The sequence below is a fragment of the Delphinus delphis genome, chromosome 3, assembly GCF_949987515.2.
Source record: "Delphinus delphis chromosome 3, mDelDel1.2, whole genome shotgun sequence".
Classification (NCBI taxonomy): Eukaryota; Metazoa; Chordata; class Mammalia; order Artiodactyla; family Delphinidae; genus Delphinus; species Delphinus delphis.
Genome location: NC_082685.1, coordinates 16,341,370 through 16,362,629, shown reverse-complemented (window position 1 = coordinate 16,362,629; position 21,260 = coordinate 16,341,370). Strand labels below are relative to the sequence as shown.

Here is a 21,260-nt window from a genome sequence, read left to right as displayed (position 1 = left end):
TTTTAAACTTAACAAAACAACAAAGAAGTGCAGACTTATGAGTAGAGCTCCTTTTATGGAGGTTCTGAGACCCAGTTTCCAACATGGTGGATGGGGAGGGTCCCCACACCAACAAACCTTGGACAGCAGCAGTGTGTCTAAGAGTACGACTCAATTCTGACACTAACTACCCAGGCAAAGTATCAGATTCCACAGGTTAAGTGTTCAGTCCTATAAGATTTCCTCAACCCCCAAACCACTTCAGAAGCCAGTTGCAAACCCAAGCTGTTACCTGTGCTTCTGACCAATTGGCTACAGACTGGAGGTTCCATTAATCCCCTCCTTGGACTTCAGATTCCAGCCACAAGTCCAGGTTGTTACCTGTGCTTGTGAGCAACTGGCTATAAATCAGAAGTTCCCATGACCCCCTCCTCAGGTTAGATTAATTTGTTAGAGTGACTCATAGAACACGGAAAAACATTTTACTTACTAGACCACCAGTATATTTTAAAAGGATATAACTCAGGAACAGCCAGGTGAAAGAGGTGCATAGGGCAAGCATGTTGGAAGGGCATTCTCCTTGTATCTCTATGTGTTCACTGACCCAGAAGCTCTCCCAACCCTGTCCTTTTGGGGTTTTATGGAGGCTTCATTCATAGATATGATTGATTGATTACATCATTGTCTACTGGCTATTGATTCAACCTCTATCCCCTCTCCCCTCCCCAGAGGTCTAGAGGTGAGACTGAAAATTCCAGCCCTCTAATCACATGGTTGTCCACTGGCAACAGTCCCCATCCTTAGGTGCTTTCCAAACTCACCTTGTTAATATAACAAAAGACATCTTTATCACTCTCAACACTTAGGAAATTCCAAGGGTTTGGGAGCTGTGAGCCAGGAACTGTGGATGAAGACCAACATATGTGAGAAATATATGTTTGGTCATCTGAATGACCAAACATATATTTCTTACAAGTCACAATATCACAGCTCCTAAATCCAGAAATCTACTCACCGTTTTTACTTGTATGCCACCAGGTATCATTAAAAATCAGAAGCCAAAATGTGTGGATCTAATGGGAGGATTTCCGCAGGATTGTGTGATCTCTTCTTCCCTCCTGTGTGCACACAGGTGGTCCAGCTAGGTGCAATTCCAGATGTGGGAGGAAATGAAGGCATTTCTCCTGGTCTTGACCCATTCCTCTATAAATGAAAGGGGCCATGATATTTGTGCAGAGGAGCATATGGCAATGACAGTAAAACGCAGCTCTCCTGAGGAAAGACTGAGATGGACCTTGATGGTGGTTTGGGTTTCTCAACAGCCCCAAGCTCTGGTGAAGCTTCTAAACCCACAGGGGTCATTAGTACATACACTGACGTGTGCTGTAGGTATACATCACAACAAACTCTATAATCTCCCCTAGGGTCCAGACAGAAAATGAGCCCCATGAAAATTTGTCCCTTGATATGGAAAGAATTTATTACTTCATGTAAGTAAAATCAGGGACTCAATCCATTTTTGTTCTATAAACATAAATACTGATGGATCATTTGCTTCCTTCCTCTTTTCCCAAGAATTATTATGTAACTAAAAAACAACTGAGGTATAATCAGTCCCATCCCACCTGGAAAGAATCACTTTTTTTTCCCCTTAGACCTACTGAAAATGGGGCAGAAGTATTCAGACATTGTTTTATTAAGACTTTTATGTATTAAAAAGAAAGAACCCATTGTCCTAGATAGTTGAAAAATTGTTTAGGTGCATCGATCAATTGAAAGTTTATTACTAATTTAAGAAAATGACAGGGAGAACAATTTTGCTTTATTTAGTTAGTTAGTTAGGATTTATACTTTAGTTTCAAAACCTAACTAGAGGGAAATTGAGCAAGTATCATGAACTCCTAATTTATTAGACTGTGTATATATGACTGTGTTTTTAATGCTCTTACAGAGGCATGCCAAGGCTGAAACAGAAAACGAACAATAATAGATAAATGAATACAAATTGAGTCCCTGCAATCAGCCATGCAATATCAGAGAAAAACAGGCTAGCTTGAATCAATTGGCTAAGAGATTTATCAAAATAATTATTGGGTTCTTTGGAATACACACAGTTACAGAGTCAAGGAGTAAAAATTTACCATATAGGTAAATGTTTAGAACTTGTAGCTTTGTGGAATATGTTTTTTATACAGACATATATACGTATATGTGTTTACATGCCAACCGCCTCCATCCTTCCCTGTTATAATAAAAGAGTAAATCCACAGAAGACCCCAGAAGCACACAGAAAACATGCATGGAGGGGTCGGTTCTCGGAGAGCAGACAGATTTAATAAATCCCAGTGTTCCCAATTTCTCTGCCCTTTTGGGGCAATAAGTGTCAAATCACCACTGTAAATTAGCTCAGTTCCTTCTGCCTGCTGATGAAGCTATTTTACTTCCTGTTCCCAGCCAGCCCCACATATCACCCTCCTCCTAGTCCCCTTCCTTCAGGGCCTTTCCATCATGCTAGGATAGCTAGTTTAGTTAGTTAATTCACTTGACAAATCAGTCACATGATTGGGTGGTGGGGAAAATGATCAAATTAGTCATTTGAATAAATCAGCCAGTCTTTTGGTAAACTATAAACATAGCTCTGGAGAGTTACAGCTTCGGAAAAACTAATGTTTGAGAACAACTTTTTAATCATTCTTTATGATTTTAGTCATTCTTTATAATGATTTGTGCTAGAAAAAAGTCCAGCTGTAACAGAGGGATGCCTGGAAGAAAGGGAGCGATGCTGGGGACAGCAGACCAAAGACATCCTGTAGGGAGAAGAGGTAGCTCTACCTTGCAGTTAAGAGGAAGAGGGGTTCATAAAGCATGAAAGAGTCAATTTCTATAAAATTTTTATTCCATATAATTTTATATAACTTTCCCCACATTCTTAGTGAGTATGAGAATTTGCATATGGAGTGCATACAAGGCAACGCATGAGTCAAAGGTGTCGTATGGCCATAGGGAATCAAAGCTACAGGAGGCTCAGTGGAACCATTCCTGGGCACAGCAGTTCATCAAGTCATGAGAATCATTACCTCTATTCAAATTTCCTCTATTCAAATTTAGCCTTCTATTCAAATTTCCTCTACAGTTAAGCATTGATTTTATTCATTTAGAACTTGACATTAAGCTTTATGTCAGTGGTAGTCTAGTTATAAATTAATAATAATACCACTATATTACATTTCACAAAATATTTTCAGACCCAGAATTTATTCTGTCCACAAAAAGTTAATCATTTATTTATTCAACAAGTATGCATTGAGTGATAACCACATACAAACCAGTACTTGAGGTGTTTGAGATATGTCAGATATATCATTATCAATAGACAATGATCCCTCCCCTCAGGATGCTTACATTCTATCCAGAAAAGGCAAAAGCAAAAATAAATAAATAAATAAAAATAAAGCCAATAAATAGGATAACAATAAAATATATTAGAAGCTGATAAGTACTATATTGAAGAAAAGAGCCTCCATTGGGCCCAGTGAAGGGGAGTGGGAGGGTAAGCTCTGGGTGGTTCTGGGGTAGGTCAGGTTGTATAGTTTTGAGAAGCTGGATTTGAGCAGGCTTAAAGAAAGAAAGGGAATGAATTAAAGAAGCATCTGGGAAAAGGAAATTGCAGGTAGAAGGCACAGCTGGGAGAAAGGCCCAATAGTAGGAAGAGCCTGGTGGTGTAAACCCAGCCAGGAGGCCAGAATAGATGGAGAATAATAAAAGGGGAAGTAAGGGGAGGGAGTCAGAATCAGAGTAGGAACTTGTGCTCAGATCTTCTAGGGTCTGAGAGTTTGTTGTAAAGATTTTGGCTATAACTATAAGTTGGATGGAAGGTAGCTGCAATGGTACTACAATCTTGGGTGCTAAAAGGATCAGTCTGGCTGCCGCATTGAGAAAGGACACAGAAGTGGCCGAGGTAAAGCCAGGATTATTGTTAGGAAACTAATGTAATAACCCAGAGGGAGAGGATGGATGTTAAGACAATGGTTTTAGCAGCAGAGTGGTTAGGTTAGCTCTGGCTGAACTCTAGATATATGCTGAAGGTAGAGCCAACAGGGCTTACTGATGGACTAGATATGAGAAAGTAAAATCAGGAAAGGAGTTAGCCAGATTGTGGAGTCTTTATCCACTGGAAAAGATTCTGTGTATTGTGTATGAGTGAGTGTGTGTGTGTGTGTGTGTGTGTGTGTGTGTGTGTGTATGGAATTGGGAAGGGAAGGAGTAGGGACTATAATAGGAGATGCACAAAGCTTTGTGAAACTTGGAATGCAAGGGATGAAGAAAGATTTAAGTTGGTTTAGTAACTAACATACCTCATGATAAGATGCACATTGGGATAATAGGATTAAAGGGTGACAGTGGAGACTAAGATGTTAGCTTTCTTGGTAGGGAGGAGGCATTCGTGGGATTCCCTTTTCGCCCCTTGAAGAGGGTAGCAGGCCTGAGGCCATGAGGCTTCCTTGTCCTGGTGAATGGGTGGAGCCCCCAGGGGTGACATGATCTGAGACCAGTGACCCTGTCCCTCTTGATCCCTATGGGGAAGGGGCTCTACTGCTCTGAGTGTATGTTCTCTGTCATGACTCCTCTCATAATTGCTGGCCCTATAGTGACATGGACACTCAAGTGTTACAACAAGTTGCCATGCCTCATTTAAGCCCTGATCATGGGGAAGCATGAACTGAGACCCACTGCATGAGCCAGTTTCTACTTAGTTCATGAACAGAAAAGGCCTAGAGAATTCATGGTATATAAAATATCAACAAGAGGGATGTAAGGGTACATTATTATTACCTCTGTTTCCAAAAGAGACAAAGAGGGGAATTGTTTGTTCATGATCAAACATACATGTATCAAATATGAATATACAGAAATCTTTGTTTAATACAAGTCCCCTTCAATAAAATATGTAGAGCCATCTGGAAATACAGTTTGATAAAATTTTGCTATTTCTAAAATTATTATACTCCATAATGTTCCTCCAAATGTAAAAAGTCTGAAAAGAAATATATTAATAAATATAGAAAGAAAACTATATTAGTAATGTTATTGCAAAGTATGTGAAAGATTTTAGTCAAAGAAATCTCTCTAGATGAGAAAAGCTCCTTAAAAGTCAAGGTAGGGGAAGAGATATGGGAACATATGTATATGTATAACTGATTCACTTTGTTATAAAGCAGAAACTAACACACCATTGTAAAGCAATTATACCCCAATAAAGATGTTAAAAAAAAAAAAAGTCAAGGTAGAGTTAAAGTAGAGGATTAAAGTCTTGGCGGATTATTATCAGGATTAGGTTATCTAAATTTTCTATTAATTAATAATTATTTAGCATTTAAGCATTTTAGCATTTGGTTAGCAATTATTTATTAGACATAGATACAGAGAAAGATGGTAGTAGAGTTAGCTTTCAATAATTTTTAAGAATTTTGTTGGACATGTACAGAATATACTTTTAAAATAAGTCAAATATTATTATCATTTCATCATTCTGGTCATTTTTACATTGTATTTGAGTAGTAAAGTTGAATTTAAACCAATCATATAAATCACAACCTTACTTATTTCCCAAAACATTGGGAGGTCAATATCATTGTTCCATGTACAGGAATCATACTAAGTAGCTGAGACTGAGAGAGAGAGGTTGCTTGTTTGAAGTCTTACAACTAGGTAATGACTAGGTCAAAGAACTAGTTGAATCAGAATTCTGAGAAATTTCTACTCTAAAAAATGTATCGATGCTGTACACCTGAAACTAACACAATACTAACACAAACTAACACAAAATCAACTATGCTTCAATTAAAAAAAATGTATCCAAAGATAAAGGAAAAAGTTGTAAGGGATAAGGCATGAGGCTCAGTGATATTAGAATCAGAGGAATGAATTTCATCATTCTCAAAAATTGACCCCTGAGTGAAGAGGATTTAAAGGGTAATTGAATAGTCATAGGAATCATGAATATATAAAGGAATGGTTCTGAATATATTAATCTAGAAGGAAATGGAAGGTTAAACAATAAGGGGTATAAAGCAAGAAAAGAAGAAAGAAGCAATAAAGAGCAAAAGTGAGAGAGACAGAGACAGAAAGATGCAGAGGCAGAGAGACAGAGAAAGAGGAGAGAATAAGAGAAGGAAAATAAGGAGGAGGAAAAAGAATTACGGAGCTGATGCTAGAACAATATTGGACTGTTCTGAACCAATTTAAGAATTGCCATTTCTAATTCTTAATATATGGAAGATTGGAATGAAGAGATATTAAAAGGAATGAGACATTAAAATAAATGTATAGATATCTTTGTTTAATATGAGGGCCATTCATTTGAAGAAAACACATCAAGAAAGTATGTGGAGCCATTTGGGAAAGGAGCGGTAAGACTGCTCCATTTCTAAAATTACTATTCTATACAATCCTTGTCCAAACACAAATATTTTATATTTTCTCTTTTGCCCCTATGGGAAAATGTCCATAGTGACAAGGAATGAAGTGCTGACCTAAATGGGGACATCTGTTGAGCCTTCACATATGTATACCCTCCATTCTACTCCAGGAAACTTTGCTAGGCTTGGGGTGTATCTTAGCAACAGAATTTTAGGAAGGATCATCTCTAATGTTAGAAGCAGGGTGAAAATGACCCCTGGATGCCCAATTTTCTAACTCCACTTCTGTCATAGGTGGTAAGATAAGAGGAGTCGTGTCACAAATGAAAAAATAAGGTCGAAGAAAACCAGAGAAAAGGTGATTGAACGTGTAAATATAAGACCCATGTGTGATGTTGTAAAAGGAGATTTCACCTGCTTCATAGTCCAAGAAAATCCCAATGCAGCGAGGCCGTTCCAGGTGGAGGAGAGGAACTGATGGAGAGGCAAGGACCATGTACTCACTCCCTTTCAGTAGCCACATGGCCCAGACCCCGTTCTCAGGAGATGGTGTGGTTTCCCCCTTTCTTGACACTGTGTCTTGACAGACACCTAACCCCCATTCTGCTCTTTCTCCCACCATGACTTCCCAGTAATGCCTCCCTGATGAGAAGTTCTGCAAACCCAGGATACAAGGCCATGTGTCAAATCGCTCAGGGTTGTTGGGGACATCCCTCCATAGTTCTCCATCCTGCACACTGCGCAGGTCAGCAGTCAAGAGGAGGCTAGGATGTGCTGTGGCGGGATCCAGTTTTATGTCAACTGCAGAAAGAATTTTGTGGAACATGTAAAAGAACAGAAAAGACTGGTGAAAACTTAGGAAGCCATGATATTGAGAACTGTCACGCCATTCCTCACTCTCCCTCTAATAACTCCTGGAGATAACAAAATATGTATTTCACCTTGCAGGTCGATGAGTATATGCTTCATTGCTTTTGAGTGTATTCCACTGCTATGTCTGCATAATCCAGGACTTGTTACTGCCCCAGTTCAAACATAACCATTGATGATAAGACAAACCATGTGCATGACCATTTAGATTCCTTTTATGTCTATCCAGAGCACTTTGGAAGATCTTTGGTGCTCTTTGGAAGATCTGCATTTAAAATAAAATTTACAGCTCCCTTGGGATTTTTTTTTCTCCTCAAAGCCTATAGGAAAAATTCATTGGTATAAAATCCACCACTTTCAAAGCTATGTTACTATGGTGGGAAGAATTCTAAGATGAGCCTCATGACCTTCAGACCCTGGTGGTACTCTCATGATTCTGTTATATTATGTGACAAGAGGGAGATTATCTGAGTGGGTCTAATAAAACCACCTTTTAAAATCAGAGAGGTTTCTTTGGCTATCAGGCTGCCACCAGAAGTGAAAATCAGAGAGATTTGGATTTGATGTGTCATTGCTGCCTTTGAAGATGGAGTGGGCCACAGCTGAGGAGAAGCGTGAGTGACCCCCAACTGATAACCAGCAAGGAGATAGAAATCTCAGTCCCACAACTGCAAGGAACTGCTTTACATCAACAAACTGAATAAGCTTGCAAGTGGACTCTTCCCTGGATCCTTTAGAGAAGGCCAGCCTGGTCAACACCTTGATTTCTGATCTTATGAAATCTTAAGCAGAGATGCCAGCTGATCCCATGTGGTTATCTGATCTGAAGAACTGTGAGCCAATAAATGGATGTGGTTTTGGTAGCTAAGTTTGTGGTAATTTGCTATGCAGCAACAGAAAACTACTACTGATACTGTGAAGTCCCAGTGAGATTGATATGAAATTTTATTTGTACATATAATTAATAAATACATCTACAAATGAAATGACCTCAGTGAAGAAGGGAGGATGTAAAATATTCAGTGTCTTTTTTTTTGGTAAACATTCAAAATTAGTAAATTTCATTAATCATATTTTAATTTTTAATATACTAATAACAAATACTAATATGCTGACTGTTATTCTTATTTGTCTCTAAACCACTTCTAACCATCTTTTATTGATACTCAAACCTGAATGGGTCACATAAGTAGTACATCATCTATACTATCCCATGGAACCCCACCCTCAAGGGTGCCACTATCATCCTCATATTGTAGATGAGGAGACTCAGAGCCCAAGAGATTATGTGATTTTCCCAAATTATATGATTTTCCTGTCATAAATAATGGGAATTGAAAAGTGGGTCTCCGTGGAATTGTGTTAGGCCTATTTAACAGATTTCATGTCATCATGCATCATTCCCACTCCAGCACACTTATTTGCTCCATTTATAAGAAAATAAATCTGTGAAATAGTTGTTAATACATCTATCTCCAGTTCCTCTCCCTACCTCTTCTTTCTTAAACTCAGTTGCTCACCAAGATAGAATAATACCTTAAGCAAACTACTCCTTCTTCCCAGTGCCCCATGCATTGATAAATGATCAGTCCTTAAAGTTCACCTTAAATGACTTTTCTGTAGCACTCAACACTGTTGAGAATCCTTTTGTCCTGGGAAACTTCACTTCTCTTTCCCAAAGACACCAGTCATCATGCTTTCCCTCCCTCTCCACTGGCCTCCCCTTCTTGGTCTCCTTTGCTGTTTTCTCCTCTTCTCCTCCATCACTGCTATTCGAGAAGCCAATGGTCTCAGGATTGGGACCTCTTGCCTCTTTCTCAGATCACTTCTGATGTGTTCTGGGGCTGGCAGGCACATTGCATTCATTAAATTCCATTCATATGCTTACTAATTCCAAATATATATATATCTAGCCTAGACTTTTCTCCTGGAACTCCATATTTGTAAATTCATCTGTGTACCTGACATCAACATTTGGATATTTAACATTCATCACAGCATTGATGTGTCTAAAACCCATTTCCCTTTTTCTGCCTCACCTGCAGCTTTACCTGTCAATGTAAACAGCAATTTCATTACCCAATTCTGGAGATTTAAACCTTGGAATCATTCATGACTTTTCTCCTTCTCTGACACCTCATATCTAATCCAACAGCAGATCTTGCCAGCTTTGCCTTCAAAATACCAAGATTCTGTCCATTTCTCTGCACCTCCAGTACTACTACCCTTGTCCAATGGACAATCGTCTCTGATTGGATTATTACAACGGATCCTAACTGGCTTTCCCACATCAAGACTTCCCCTCTGTAATTTATTCTCAATAAAGCACACAGAGTGATCGCCACAAAACAGTAATCCAATCATCCTATTCCGCCATTTACAGCTTTTAACTGATGTTCTATTTCACTTGGAGGTAAAGCATTGCTCACAGTGGCCTGCCTGTTGGGTCCTGTGCTACTTGGACTTTTCTTGGCCTCCCCAGCTCTCCCCTCACTCACTCCACCACAGCCGCACAGAACTCCTCATAGCTCCTGGAATGCATCTTCCATATTTCCATCTCAGGCCTTGGCACTCATTTCTGATGCCTGGAATGCTTTCCTCGATGATCAAATTCCAAATTAGATGCCCTAACCCCAGAACTTCCAGCCACCCTTAATTTATTCTTTTTTTCAATATTCTGTATCATCTTCTAACATTCTGTGTATTTTGCATAATTTAAGCAAATATATGCAACATGAAGCTGTAGATTTGTAAGTTGATGTTATTGTTCAATTTTATATTCTAATGTTTAGAAGAGTTGCTGTCATAAAATACACAATATTTGTGGAATTGATTAGTTAATTCAGTAAAAATAAGTGGGAATATGGAGACACTGATTATGAGAGTGTAGTAACTTGCAACATTTCATGCAGTTAATACATATTACTTTGCCCATCAGAACATTGATTAAATCATTGAACAGGACTGATAAGATGGGTTTTCTCATCATGGGACAAAGTGGTTTCCCTGTAAGTAATAAAGCCACTATTTAGCCACTGTCTGTTTTCATTACTTGGTATAAATTGAATATAAAAAAGAAATTAAAAGTATTGAACTGTTACTGTTTTAAAAAACAACATAATAGGACCAAACAAACTAATTATAACACCACAGAGCCTACAGAGAGTACTTAAATATAATTGACTATTTTTGGCTTTATTAACTATCTAATTTAAGAAATTCATCAAATTGCCAGATAATAAAATAATCCAAACCTTATATTACTTGATACACTGCAATGCTTTCATATATTGATGATTTTTTGTTTTCAAATGTTTCATTTTGTCCTCCAAACAATACAATTTTTTAGCATTTTATAAACAAGGAAATGGAGATTGATTAGAAGTAATGTTACTTATATCACAGCTAATATCACTTTCAAGCCCACCATTCTAACCAAATGTAGCTTATATGGGTGTCAGTGACTCTGATATTCTTTCAGACTATTCAGAAGTATCTCAACATTCTTTTTTTTTTATTCTGAGCACGGTGCTCTCTCCCTTCCTCCCTTATAGTTTGGCATAAACGTGTGACTCACTTCTATCAATAAAATCCTCAGGAAAGCCCTGTGTGCCACTTCGGAGTAGTGCATGATTCATCATAATCTTGCCCTTTTCCATGGCTACCAGCAACAGGAAGGAGGTGGGGCTCTGTCTGCACGGGTCCCCAGAGTGAGATTATGTGAAATTAAAGCCTCCACAATCTAGTAATCAACCTATAACGTGATCTCGAAATAAAACCTTTCTGATTTTAGCCACTAAACTTTGGGTCCTGTTTGTTACTATAGCCTGACTGGTACAGTAACAAATTGCAATAAGAGCCAAATTCCAGGTGTCATAGTTCCTCGAGCTCTAAAATGCAGCCTACCTTGGAACTTTCTCAACATTTCCCTCATCCCAGGGATGCGACACATTGTCTTCAGCTCCATGGGGATGGTCTCCAGATCCAGCCGTGTGACACTCTTACTTCTGAGAAGAGCGCAGAACCCACAGTTCTCAGTAGGGTTATCCACCAACCTCCCCAGCCTCTCCCAACCCATTCTTTGATTCAGAAAGTAAACATACCGGCTCAAGGCTCCTCCCGCACCCTGAAAGTGAAAGAGAAACAAGTAGGTGTGAGTTAGACCTCTGAACTGCTTTTGACAGACTGGGGACACACCATGAACATCTCTTTAGGAATTATTGGAAATCATTAACTATTAAGGTAAAACTATAAGAAACATGACTCTCAATAAATGCTAAAAACAGGCTGTTGTTGAGTTTTCTCATGAATTTAAAATAATATAATCAGTTTGCCTCTATTAAAATAAAATCAGACCACACAAAGTTTAGGTTAATTCCTATAATATCTATTGGTTTAACTATTTTCTGAATTGATAATTCTGACATTTCAATATTTTAGTAAAGAGTTACATTCTGTGAATGCAATTAGGGTAAAAACAGATTCTAAGTATCTTCAGAATTTATTTGAGTAACAGTGAAAGGTTAGACATAAAATGTTGCTCTCAATGTCCTTTTAAGAAAACCCTAAATTCCTCATTCTTTGAACCAACATACCATGTCTAAATTACCTAAGTGGATAAAAATAGAAGTCATTAATATCTAGTAACATTTTATCTCAAAGTAGATTATTAAATAAATCACCTGCATTGCATTTCCCCTCTCCCTCTAAAAAATAGCTACCTGTTAGATTAATTTTGACAGGGCATAAAAACAGGGAAATGATTAGCTTTACTTTTCATCAGAATGACAGGCCTTGTTTTTGACCATTGCAGGTGAAATATAGCTTACTGGTACTGAGAAAGAAAGGGAAAAGAGGGTATAAAAATGAAACTAAATTATTTGAGAATATATTCCCCCTAAGATTTATAAGACATTTTAACATTTCTTCAGTGCTAATAAACGATAACTTTATATACACTGTGTTTTGAGATATGGTAAGATGAGACAATGAATATTATTGAAAATGCCAGAGTTCTTGTGTTTATTTACTGTCTGAAATTCAGAAAATTTATTCCTTTCTGACAGTTTGCTCACTAGGAAGTGGGCATAGCAATACTAATAAAAATAATAATAACAATACTAATAACAACAACACAAGTTTTACTGATATATAGATATATTGAAGACAAAATGGGACAAATTAAATAAAAATGTTTCGTAAATGCATTCATTTAATGACCCCCCACTCTGTAACCAGTGCTATTTATCACAGTACTTACATGAGGATAGGAATTACTTAGTTCAGAAATCCCTAAATGAGGCACTGGGGATGAGATACAATGAAGCATATGCCCAGAAAATTTTCCATTGCAGTGAGTTCTATCATGATAGCATGCATCCAGCAACAATGATGACTTTCTCAATTCACTTGGGATTTAATGCCTTCAAGGAGGATTAAAAGGAAATATTTCCTTTTCCCTGTTATTTGTCTCTTTGTTCTATAATCTCAAATATAGCGTGGGCAAGCTGCATGGAGCCCAGGCAATTTCTCCCTACCACACCTGGAATAGTCATGCAATATGGGCTAGAAAATTAGCATTTGTCTTAAAAATTAACGTGCGAATTTCAAGGTGGACAATTTAAAATATTACTCATACTTTTGGCTACTGACATTTAAATGGGTTAATAAGACTTTTTTGGATTGGCCATCACTGAAATATAGCAATATCATCATTGACCGATTTTGAGGTTATAGATTGTCCTTTTTCTGTTTAATCATATGTAAATCATTAAATTGATTTTAGTTTTAAAAATATTTAAGTTTTGTCTTTAGTATGAACTATTTTATATGATTCTCTAGGGTCCCTTCAGATTCTGATGCTAGGATTAAGAATTAAGATGCTTTCCAAGTAAATTCTAGGGTGCCCTTTCCCTAAAGATCATAAATGCTTAAGCTCTTTGTCTCTGAAAGCTGCTATTTGTCCCCTTGTTCTCAAGTCTACCCATCCCTCCCCTCCCAGGCACCCAGCCCCACCTCCAGCAGACCCAGGGCTGGGCGCTGGCACCTCTCCTCCAGCTCCTCTGCCAGATCCTTCAAGGCTCTGCTCTGCTGAACCAGCCGGTTCTTGCTCTCCCGCAGTCTCTGCAGGGTGGCTCGTTCCTCCTCCTCCAGTCTTCTAAGCTGCAGTTGCTCCTCCAGGGCTAGTAAGCCACGATACTTTTCAAACTCCAACCTGAAGCGTTGCCTCTGCGTTTCCACTTTCTCCTGGAGTGACACAGTGCATCGAATGATCAGCAGTTGGGGCAGAGCATTTGGCCTCCACCTTCACAGATGGGATGACGAAGCTGGAGAAGGCAATGTCTGGAGTGATCTCATCTTCATAACTCTATGAACGGACCCACTGCATTTTAACAACATGCAGAAGCCAGAGACTACTCATGAGAAGTGGCCTGCTAGAGTTTTCAAACTTAGAGTTTGAGAAATACTGTTGGATTTGGGATCCCATTTCCATGGACTTGAGGACAAGGCACTTTCATATTCAAGTTTCAGTACCATATATAAAATGGGGGAAAAGAAGGGTCTGGGAATTAGAATTAAATATCAAACTGTTGAGCACAGTGACTAACATAGAGTCGTTGCTCAATAGAAGTTAAAATTTACTATTAGTCACTGGAATGAGAACTGTGTGGAAATAACTGAATTATGAAGAGAGATTAGAGAGACCTGGATTTGTAAATGTGAATAAGAAAATGTTTATAGAGATTAGAAAATATTCCTCAATAATGTGGTAATCATGAAACTATATAAGGCTAACATTCTCTGCAGAGCCAAGAAAGAAATGTTATTCTCAGGTCACTTATTGCAAAGCTTCAGGGAATTCATCTTGATTTCTACCCAAATCTCACCTCTATAATTTTTTAATAGACCTAAGGAACACATTTCGATACAGCATTAATATATCTAAATTTTATTCTCTGGAGACTGGTGTGTGGAAAAGTAGCTTTAAACTAAGAATAAGAGGCAAATTGCCCTCCCATAGTCTCTCCACATTTTGAATTCTCTGGTCCATTATTAAACATTATACCATTTTGGTTCGATTTAAGAACACAAGCTAGTGCCTTTAAAAGAATTCTAATAACGATTTTCCTCAAAGTTCATAAGATTCAACTCTTTCCTCCAATTTCCCATTTCTACCTCCTTCTGCTACTTTCTAAACAACTAGATTCATATAATTCTGACCTCTTTAAAGTCAACCAACTGTGAATTCCATATTCTGATCTGAAAGGTACAACTCATTGAATTTCTCCCCCATTCTCCACGTTGGAGGCTGTGCTATTGAGGAGTGGTGCTAATAACTCAGTCATTGAAAAACAGTGGAATTATATTTGGGTCATAAGAGATAACATGGTCCAGAGGGTTTTAGTTGCAATTCACTCTTCTCTCATATCATCCTTCTGAGTACTACAATTATATCTACAGATACAGAAAGGCTAAGGGTTTTCACAGAATTTAGAGTTTATTGAAGCCCATGCTTGTTGCTTTTGGCTCACATAGATACATTTTCAAAGGTAAAAATCATGCTAGTTTATTTGGCCTAGGACAGGGATCTTAGAATCATCTCTACTTTAGAATAATCAGCGGAGGGTTCAAAAAATGAAGGAACCCATATCTCAGATATGGAATTTCTGATTTTGTAAATTTGTGGCCAGGTCAGGATTAAAAACAATTGACTTGGATTGTTAGCATAAAAAGAATAAAAATTATCAATAAACATCACTATCAATGAACTTTACATATAATATACATAACTATGGGAAAAGATAAGACTTATCACAGAAGAAAAATACAGCAAAAATAATCCTTATGAAAATATTGTCAGAAAACAGAGCACAAGACAAAATTTTTGAGAAAAGAAGAAAGAATTATAAAAATAAAAGGGTTCCTTGGAGAAGGACAAAGAAGAGAAATATTCTATAAAATAGATTCTATATATATTATAATACATATTATATAAATAAAAACACCTATGTAATTTCCATATACAGCTTCTCAATATTGACCCTATTGACATTAGACCAGGTGATTCTTTGCTGTGATTTTTTTGGGGGGAAAGGTGACTGTCCTGTGCATTAGGGTGTCTAGCAGCATTTCTGGCCTCTACACATGAGTTGCTAGGAGAGCACCCACCCTCTCCCAGTTGTGACAACCAAAAACATCTACACATATTACAAAATATCTCTTGGAAGGCAGCACTGCGCCAGGTTCAGAATCACTCTGTGTATGTTTGTGTGTGTGTGTATGTATAAATAGGTAAGAGAAAAAAAGAGCTCATGAGGGGCTTCCCTGGTGGTGCAGTGGTTAAGAATCCACCTGCCAATGCAGGAGACATGGGTTTGAGCCCTGGTCCGGGAAGATTTCACATGCCATGGAGCAACTAAGCCCATGCACCACTGAGCCTGTGCTCTAGAGCCCGCGAGCCACAACTACTGAGCCCGTGTGCCACGACTACTGAGGCCTGCATGCCTAGAGCCCATGCTCCGCAACGAGAAGCCACTGCAATGAGAAGCCCGCACACCGCAACAAAGAGTAGCCCCCACTTGCCACAACTAGAGCTGTGCCCATGCACAGCAATGAAGACCCAACACAGCCATAAATAAATAAATAAATAAATAAGAGAGCTGATGAGGTATAATAAAGATAAAAAATATTTATGGATGACTGAAAAAGACTGAAAATTCAGACTGTCTTTCTATATGTAAGATGATGACTATTAACCTGTATTTCATATATATAAGTGATGTGAAATATTTACTATTTCATTCATCTAACAAATATATATTTTTTAAACTAGTACTGACCGTACAAAACTCTGTTCTAGGTGATGCAGTGAGTTAAGATGAGTAAAATCAAGTGAGTGAGTAAGATCAAGATCAGTAAAGTTTATTTACAATTTGGATTGGGGTCATATTAACAGAGATAAAAAGAACACAACTGTACAATATAATTTGAGGGGATGAGGTGATCCAGGGTGAAACTGAGATTTTTTTTTCTTGAGTACCTATGTAGATGGAACAAAAGTACTGGAGTGCTGGTGGAAGAATGATTTAGTGACCCAAATTTGGATCCTTCAAATAGGCTAGCCTCCTGAACCCCAATATTCTCTCACCTTCCAAATGACAGTTTTCCTTCCCACACTGGCTTCCTGAGTCAAGGCTTCCTCCATCTCTTTCCTCACATGTTCCTGGGCCATCTGGAGCTTTACCTGTTTGGGAAGATATGCGGCAGCCATTACAGATACCCTCATTCAGTACTTAATATTGACTGGGTATGGGGGGAAATACAAAGATCAGCTAAAACAGGCCCTAGAAAACATATAAAAATGTTCGACCTCGTTAATAACTGTTAAATATGTTTTTAAATGTTGATGCCAGATGGAATCAAAGATGTATCTAAAAGTGTGTTCATTGTATTTTAAATAGTAAAACTGTAATTAAACAAAGTGTTAAAAATACGGGAGTGAGAAAATTTTATTTTCACAGGATGGAATTAAAATAAGGCGTTGCACAATATTTAATGACAAGAAATACAAGTATAAAGAAAATTAAAATAAGTATACTTCATGCAACTTTGCACCAAGTTTGAAAAATAAAAATGCTTATGATGAATATATAAAAACTAGGCAGAGACCAATGAAAATATATTCAATAAACAAAATCTCATATGCTAATTCTTGGTTGAAAAGTGATGCTATTCCTTATATCTATATATTTCAACTGCTTACAGTTATTTATTACTTTATAATCAGAAGTGTATTTATTATATTTGGCAGAAGAAAACTTGTAAGTTAATATTTACTAAATGAAAAAGAAATACAGAATGTCATAAATCTTACAAGGGGTAGAAAAATAATTTAATGAAAAGTAAATCTCTTTCAACCCTAGGACCCCTGCTAGAGGTAAACACATGTATTTTATTTACAAAGAACACACACAAAGATAGACACATACACACATTTTAAAACTCTTCTCAAAGTCATTCAATAAGTCTCAGAAAAAACAAAACAAAAACTAACAAACAAAAAATGAAATTCTTCCCAAAGTCACTGAACAAGTCCTACACATCAAGGCTGTTCTTTTTTAAAGATAACATTCTAAGGTAGAGCACATAAAATAGCAGTAGAATCCATGGAGGCATTTAAAAAGATGAAGAAACTAGCAATTTTTTTGGTGTTTGGAAGGAATAGAATACTTCAACACTTATGGACAAAAGAAATTGTAAGCAAAAGCAAGGAGGTAAAAACCTGTGGCATGTTTGGGGACAACAGTGATTAGGCTAGTTTTGCTGGATCGAATGATTGGTTTAGACAAGAACTATAGTAAGAAAACTTAGGGCCTTAGAATGTCTTGATTGATAGGCTAAGGAGTTTAGAAGATATTTATTTGGTATTTAGTTGAAGAGCTACTGAAATAGAGAAAACTTCCTTAGAAATATGACATTATCCATGCAATATATAGTACCTTATGGATTAAAAGAAAAAAAGGCAGGAATATATTTCAAAAGTCTAGCTAGAAAGTAGCTAGCAACTGAATTTTGCAGAAGACAACCAAAATCAAGAAGAAACACTAAGAAAGATATTTCTTGGTAGGTCCAGAGGGAAGTTGAGGGAAAAAAAATCACAAACCTTGATTTAGAACAATCAAAGTTAAAATAATAATAATAATTACTAATTATTTTGTTATTATAAATTATAGTACATAATATAAATATACTAAATATTATACATTATTAATAATAGTTTGTTAATTAAATTTATTATTATTTTAGAACGTTGATATTTGCACTTCATTTCATCGTGATAGTACTTCAGGTAAAGGTCGATAGATTAAAGATGACTTTAACCTCCTTTGTGCTAGCAGCCGTTCCAGATATTGAGAATTTAAATGTGTTCAGGATACGTCTAAAAACTTTTGATGAGCACCAGCAGGGAGAATCTTATTCATAGGGTTTCACAGATGCCACTTTTGTGGGCCAGGCACTCCAATATGAGTCACCTTTTCATTGAGGATGCTTACATCATAAGTCCACAAATACGTGTTGACTAGAGAAGGGCCTGTGTGCTTAGCTACTGGATTTCTACTTCAGAGTAACATGCGTTGGCAGGTTTTAAAGGTGATCAGAGCCCTGTGCCCATCCAGAAACTATTCTTAGCAAATGTTCAAACATGAAGGTTGCTTTATGCACCCCAATGTTCACTGCAGCACTTTTACAATAGCCAAGACATGGAAACAACCTAAATGTCCATTGACAGATGGACAGATAAAGAAGATGTGGTACATATATACAATGGGATATTACTCAGCCATAAAAAAGAATGAAACAATGCCATTTACGGCAACATGGATGGACCTAGAGATTATCATACTAAGTGAAGTAAGTCAGACAGAGAAAGACAAATATCATATGATATCACTTATATGTAGAATCTAAAAAAATGATACAAATGAACGTATTTACAAAACAGAAATAGGCTCACAGACTTCAAAAACAAATTTATGGTTACCAAAGTGGAAAAGGGCGGGGGGGGGGATAAATTAGGAGTTTGGGATTAACATATACACACTACTACATATAAAATAGATAATCAACAAGGACCTACTGCATAGCTCAGGGAACTGTACTCAATATTCTGTAATAACCTATATTGGAAAAGAATCTGAAAAAGAAGGGAGATATGTATATATATAATTGAATCACTTTGCTGTACACCTGAAACTAACACAACATTGTAAATCAACCGTACTCCAAAATAAAATAAAAAGTTTTTAAAAATGAAGGTTGTTTTGGTGACAATATTAATTAACATAGAGATAAACACTATGCAAAAGCAAGACATTATACAAATGATAGTTATTCGGAAGTGTTTCCAATAACTATGCGCACCTGTAACTAAGAGCCCATTGGACAACACAGCCCTCTACACCAGAGCTCTAGCTGTGGAACCCAGATTACCAACATCAGGAAAATTAAGACCAGCATGAAATTAAATGTCCAGGGAGAATTTCATGGGAGAGGAGGGCAACCTAAAATAATGGTATGTCTGAGCTCCTGAACAGGGGTCCCTAAAGGTGGGGTGTGCACGGAGCAAAGGCATGGAGACCTCAAGGTGAATGTGAGCCAGGAGGATGGTTGGTGCGGAGGGCACAGGTCATTCAGATCAGGTGGTAGCATTTGGCTCTGTCCCTAGCAAGGCACTTTTCACACCTCTGACTCAGTCGGCTCCTCTGTTACAGATCAGCATTTCCAGACCCAGGAATTGTGGCCCTCCACGTGCCGTGGTAACACCTCTCACCTGGTAGCACCTGGCGGCCTCCTGCAGCGGTGTTGTGCGGTGGCTCCTGTGCTCTGGGGTGGTGTCACAGACCCAGCACAGAGCCTCCAGGTCCTCCTCACAGAAGCGGCTTAGCTCCTCGCCGTGCCTCACACACAGGCGCGCCCCCGAGGGCCCCGCGCCGAGCCCCAGCTGCCGCACGCTGTCCACCAGGCTGGCCAGCTGCCTGTTGGGGCGGAAGCTCTCCAGCCTGAAGGGACCCCGGCACTGCGGACAGGCATAGAGGCCGCTCTGTGCACTGTCGGACTTCTCGCAGAACTCGGAGATGCATCTGAGGCAGAAGCTGTGGCCGCAGTCCACACTGACCGGTTTCTGCAGGAAATCCAGGCACACTGGGCACCTAGCCTCCTCGCACAGCCGCTCCCCGGGCCCCCCCGAGGCCATGGCCGGCCGGGCCTCGCCCTGCTCTGCTGATAGCAGAGCCGCCTTCCCCAGCTGCCTGCGCTATCTCCCCTGGTGGTCTGGCACAGAAGGGAGGAACCCCACAGCGTGAGAAACAGACCCAAGATGGGTTTTATCCGCTGGCTAGAGTCCAAATGAGCTACTCCCAGGGAAAAGTTGTAACTCAGGCACCCTCAACCACAAGGATAAAATTAACATTCTAGTTACCCTAGCCTCCTAGGAAACTGATCATTTCTAACGGAATCCCTCATAGTATACCTTATTGGAACCCGAATTCTCATGTTTTCACTGTCAGTAAATTTGGATAATTGCTTAGCTCCTTCCTTCCATTATTTTCTAACTACCCCATGACCTTCTTATCCTTATACGGCATAATGATTTCTTAAAGTTTTTTTTTTTTCCAAACTTTATTTTTTCTACCTCCTGTTAATTAGCCCATGATAAAAAATTTGGGTAGGTGGGTTGATAGGGAGATCCAAAAAAAATGTGTGTATAATAACGATGGGTCTATAGCCCAACAACAATGCAAAGCATTTAAATAAATACCTGGTCCAGTTCAGTGAGTCCTATAATGACTGCACACATGTTGTGATTGTTGCAAAGCATATCTTGGAGGTGGCAAAGCTGTAGGTTAAGGCATTGGTTATAAGAAATAATTCAAGCATATGTGGCACCTGTGAGGTGGCGAAGGCTGAGAAAGATATAGAAGAAGAGAGATGATTTGACAGAAAGGATGTGATCCCTACTTGGGATGAATATGGTGAGGTCATTAGGTCAGCCAGAAAGTAGACAAATGTGGAAAGTGTCTGTCATCTGCACAAAATGTAATTTTCATTTTGTTGAGTTTGAAGCAAAGATGCGCATGGCATGCCTGTAGCAAATCCTTCAGTCCTTCAATATGTGTTCCTCAGCACAAACTGCAAGTCTCAGACACAAGGGTAAGCAAAAGACAAATGACCCAGCTCTCAAGGGAACCTTAAGATGCATCAGGAGAACTCATAAAAGTATAAACTAATACCTGGGAGAAAGGACACTCACCAGTGCTGCTAGAATATAACAGGGCTTTGAACTAGCCTGTGGGGTTGGAGTTTGGCCCTTGGGAGTCTCTGAGTTAATAACTGAAGGGTGACTACAGGCTGAGCATAGGAAGGGGACTCTATCAAGCAGAACAGTCAGAGGGCACAGGGTACACAAGATGAACTGCTGCTGGAGGGAGCAGG

At 38.5% G+C, this 21,260-nt stretch overlaps 1 protein-coding gene across 1 annotated transcript; it reads right to left on the bottom strand.

The window, feature by feature from the left end:
* Positions 1-6,476: 6,476 nt before the first annotated feature.
* On the bottom strand, positions 6,477-20,022 carry TRIM58 (tripartite motif containing 58). Its single transcript, XM_060006730.1, has 6 exons — positions 19,600-20,022; positions 16,417-16,512; positions 13,284-13,514; positions 11,372-11,394; positions 11,175-11,275; positions 6,477-7,199 (listed from the first exon to the last, which is right to left on the bottom strand). Exons 1-6 carry the CDS (start codon positions 20,020-20,022, stop codon positions 6,610-6,612), a joined length of 1,464 nt encoding a protein of 487 aa, XP_059862713.1. The 3' UTR covers positions 6,477-6,609.
* Between the last annotated feature and the right edge of the window lie 1,238 nt (positions 20,023-21,260).

Bases quoted from the DNA above. Each gene is read 5' to 3' on its own strand.
- TRIM58 (XM_060006730.1), bottom strand. From the start codon at position 20,022: ATGGCCTCGGGGGGGCCCGGGGAGCGGCTGTGCGAGGAGGCTAGGTGC. The intron at 11,276-11,371 runs GTATGTTTACTT...CGCTCTTCTCAG, and splicing joins GCGGGAGGAGCCTTGAGCCG to AAGTAAGAGTGTCACACGGC. The intron at 7,200-11,174 runs GTAGGCTGCATT...TTCTTTCTGCAG, and splicing joins AATGTTGAGAAAGTTCCAAG to TTGACATAAAACTGGATCCC.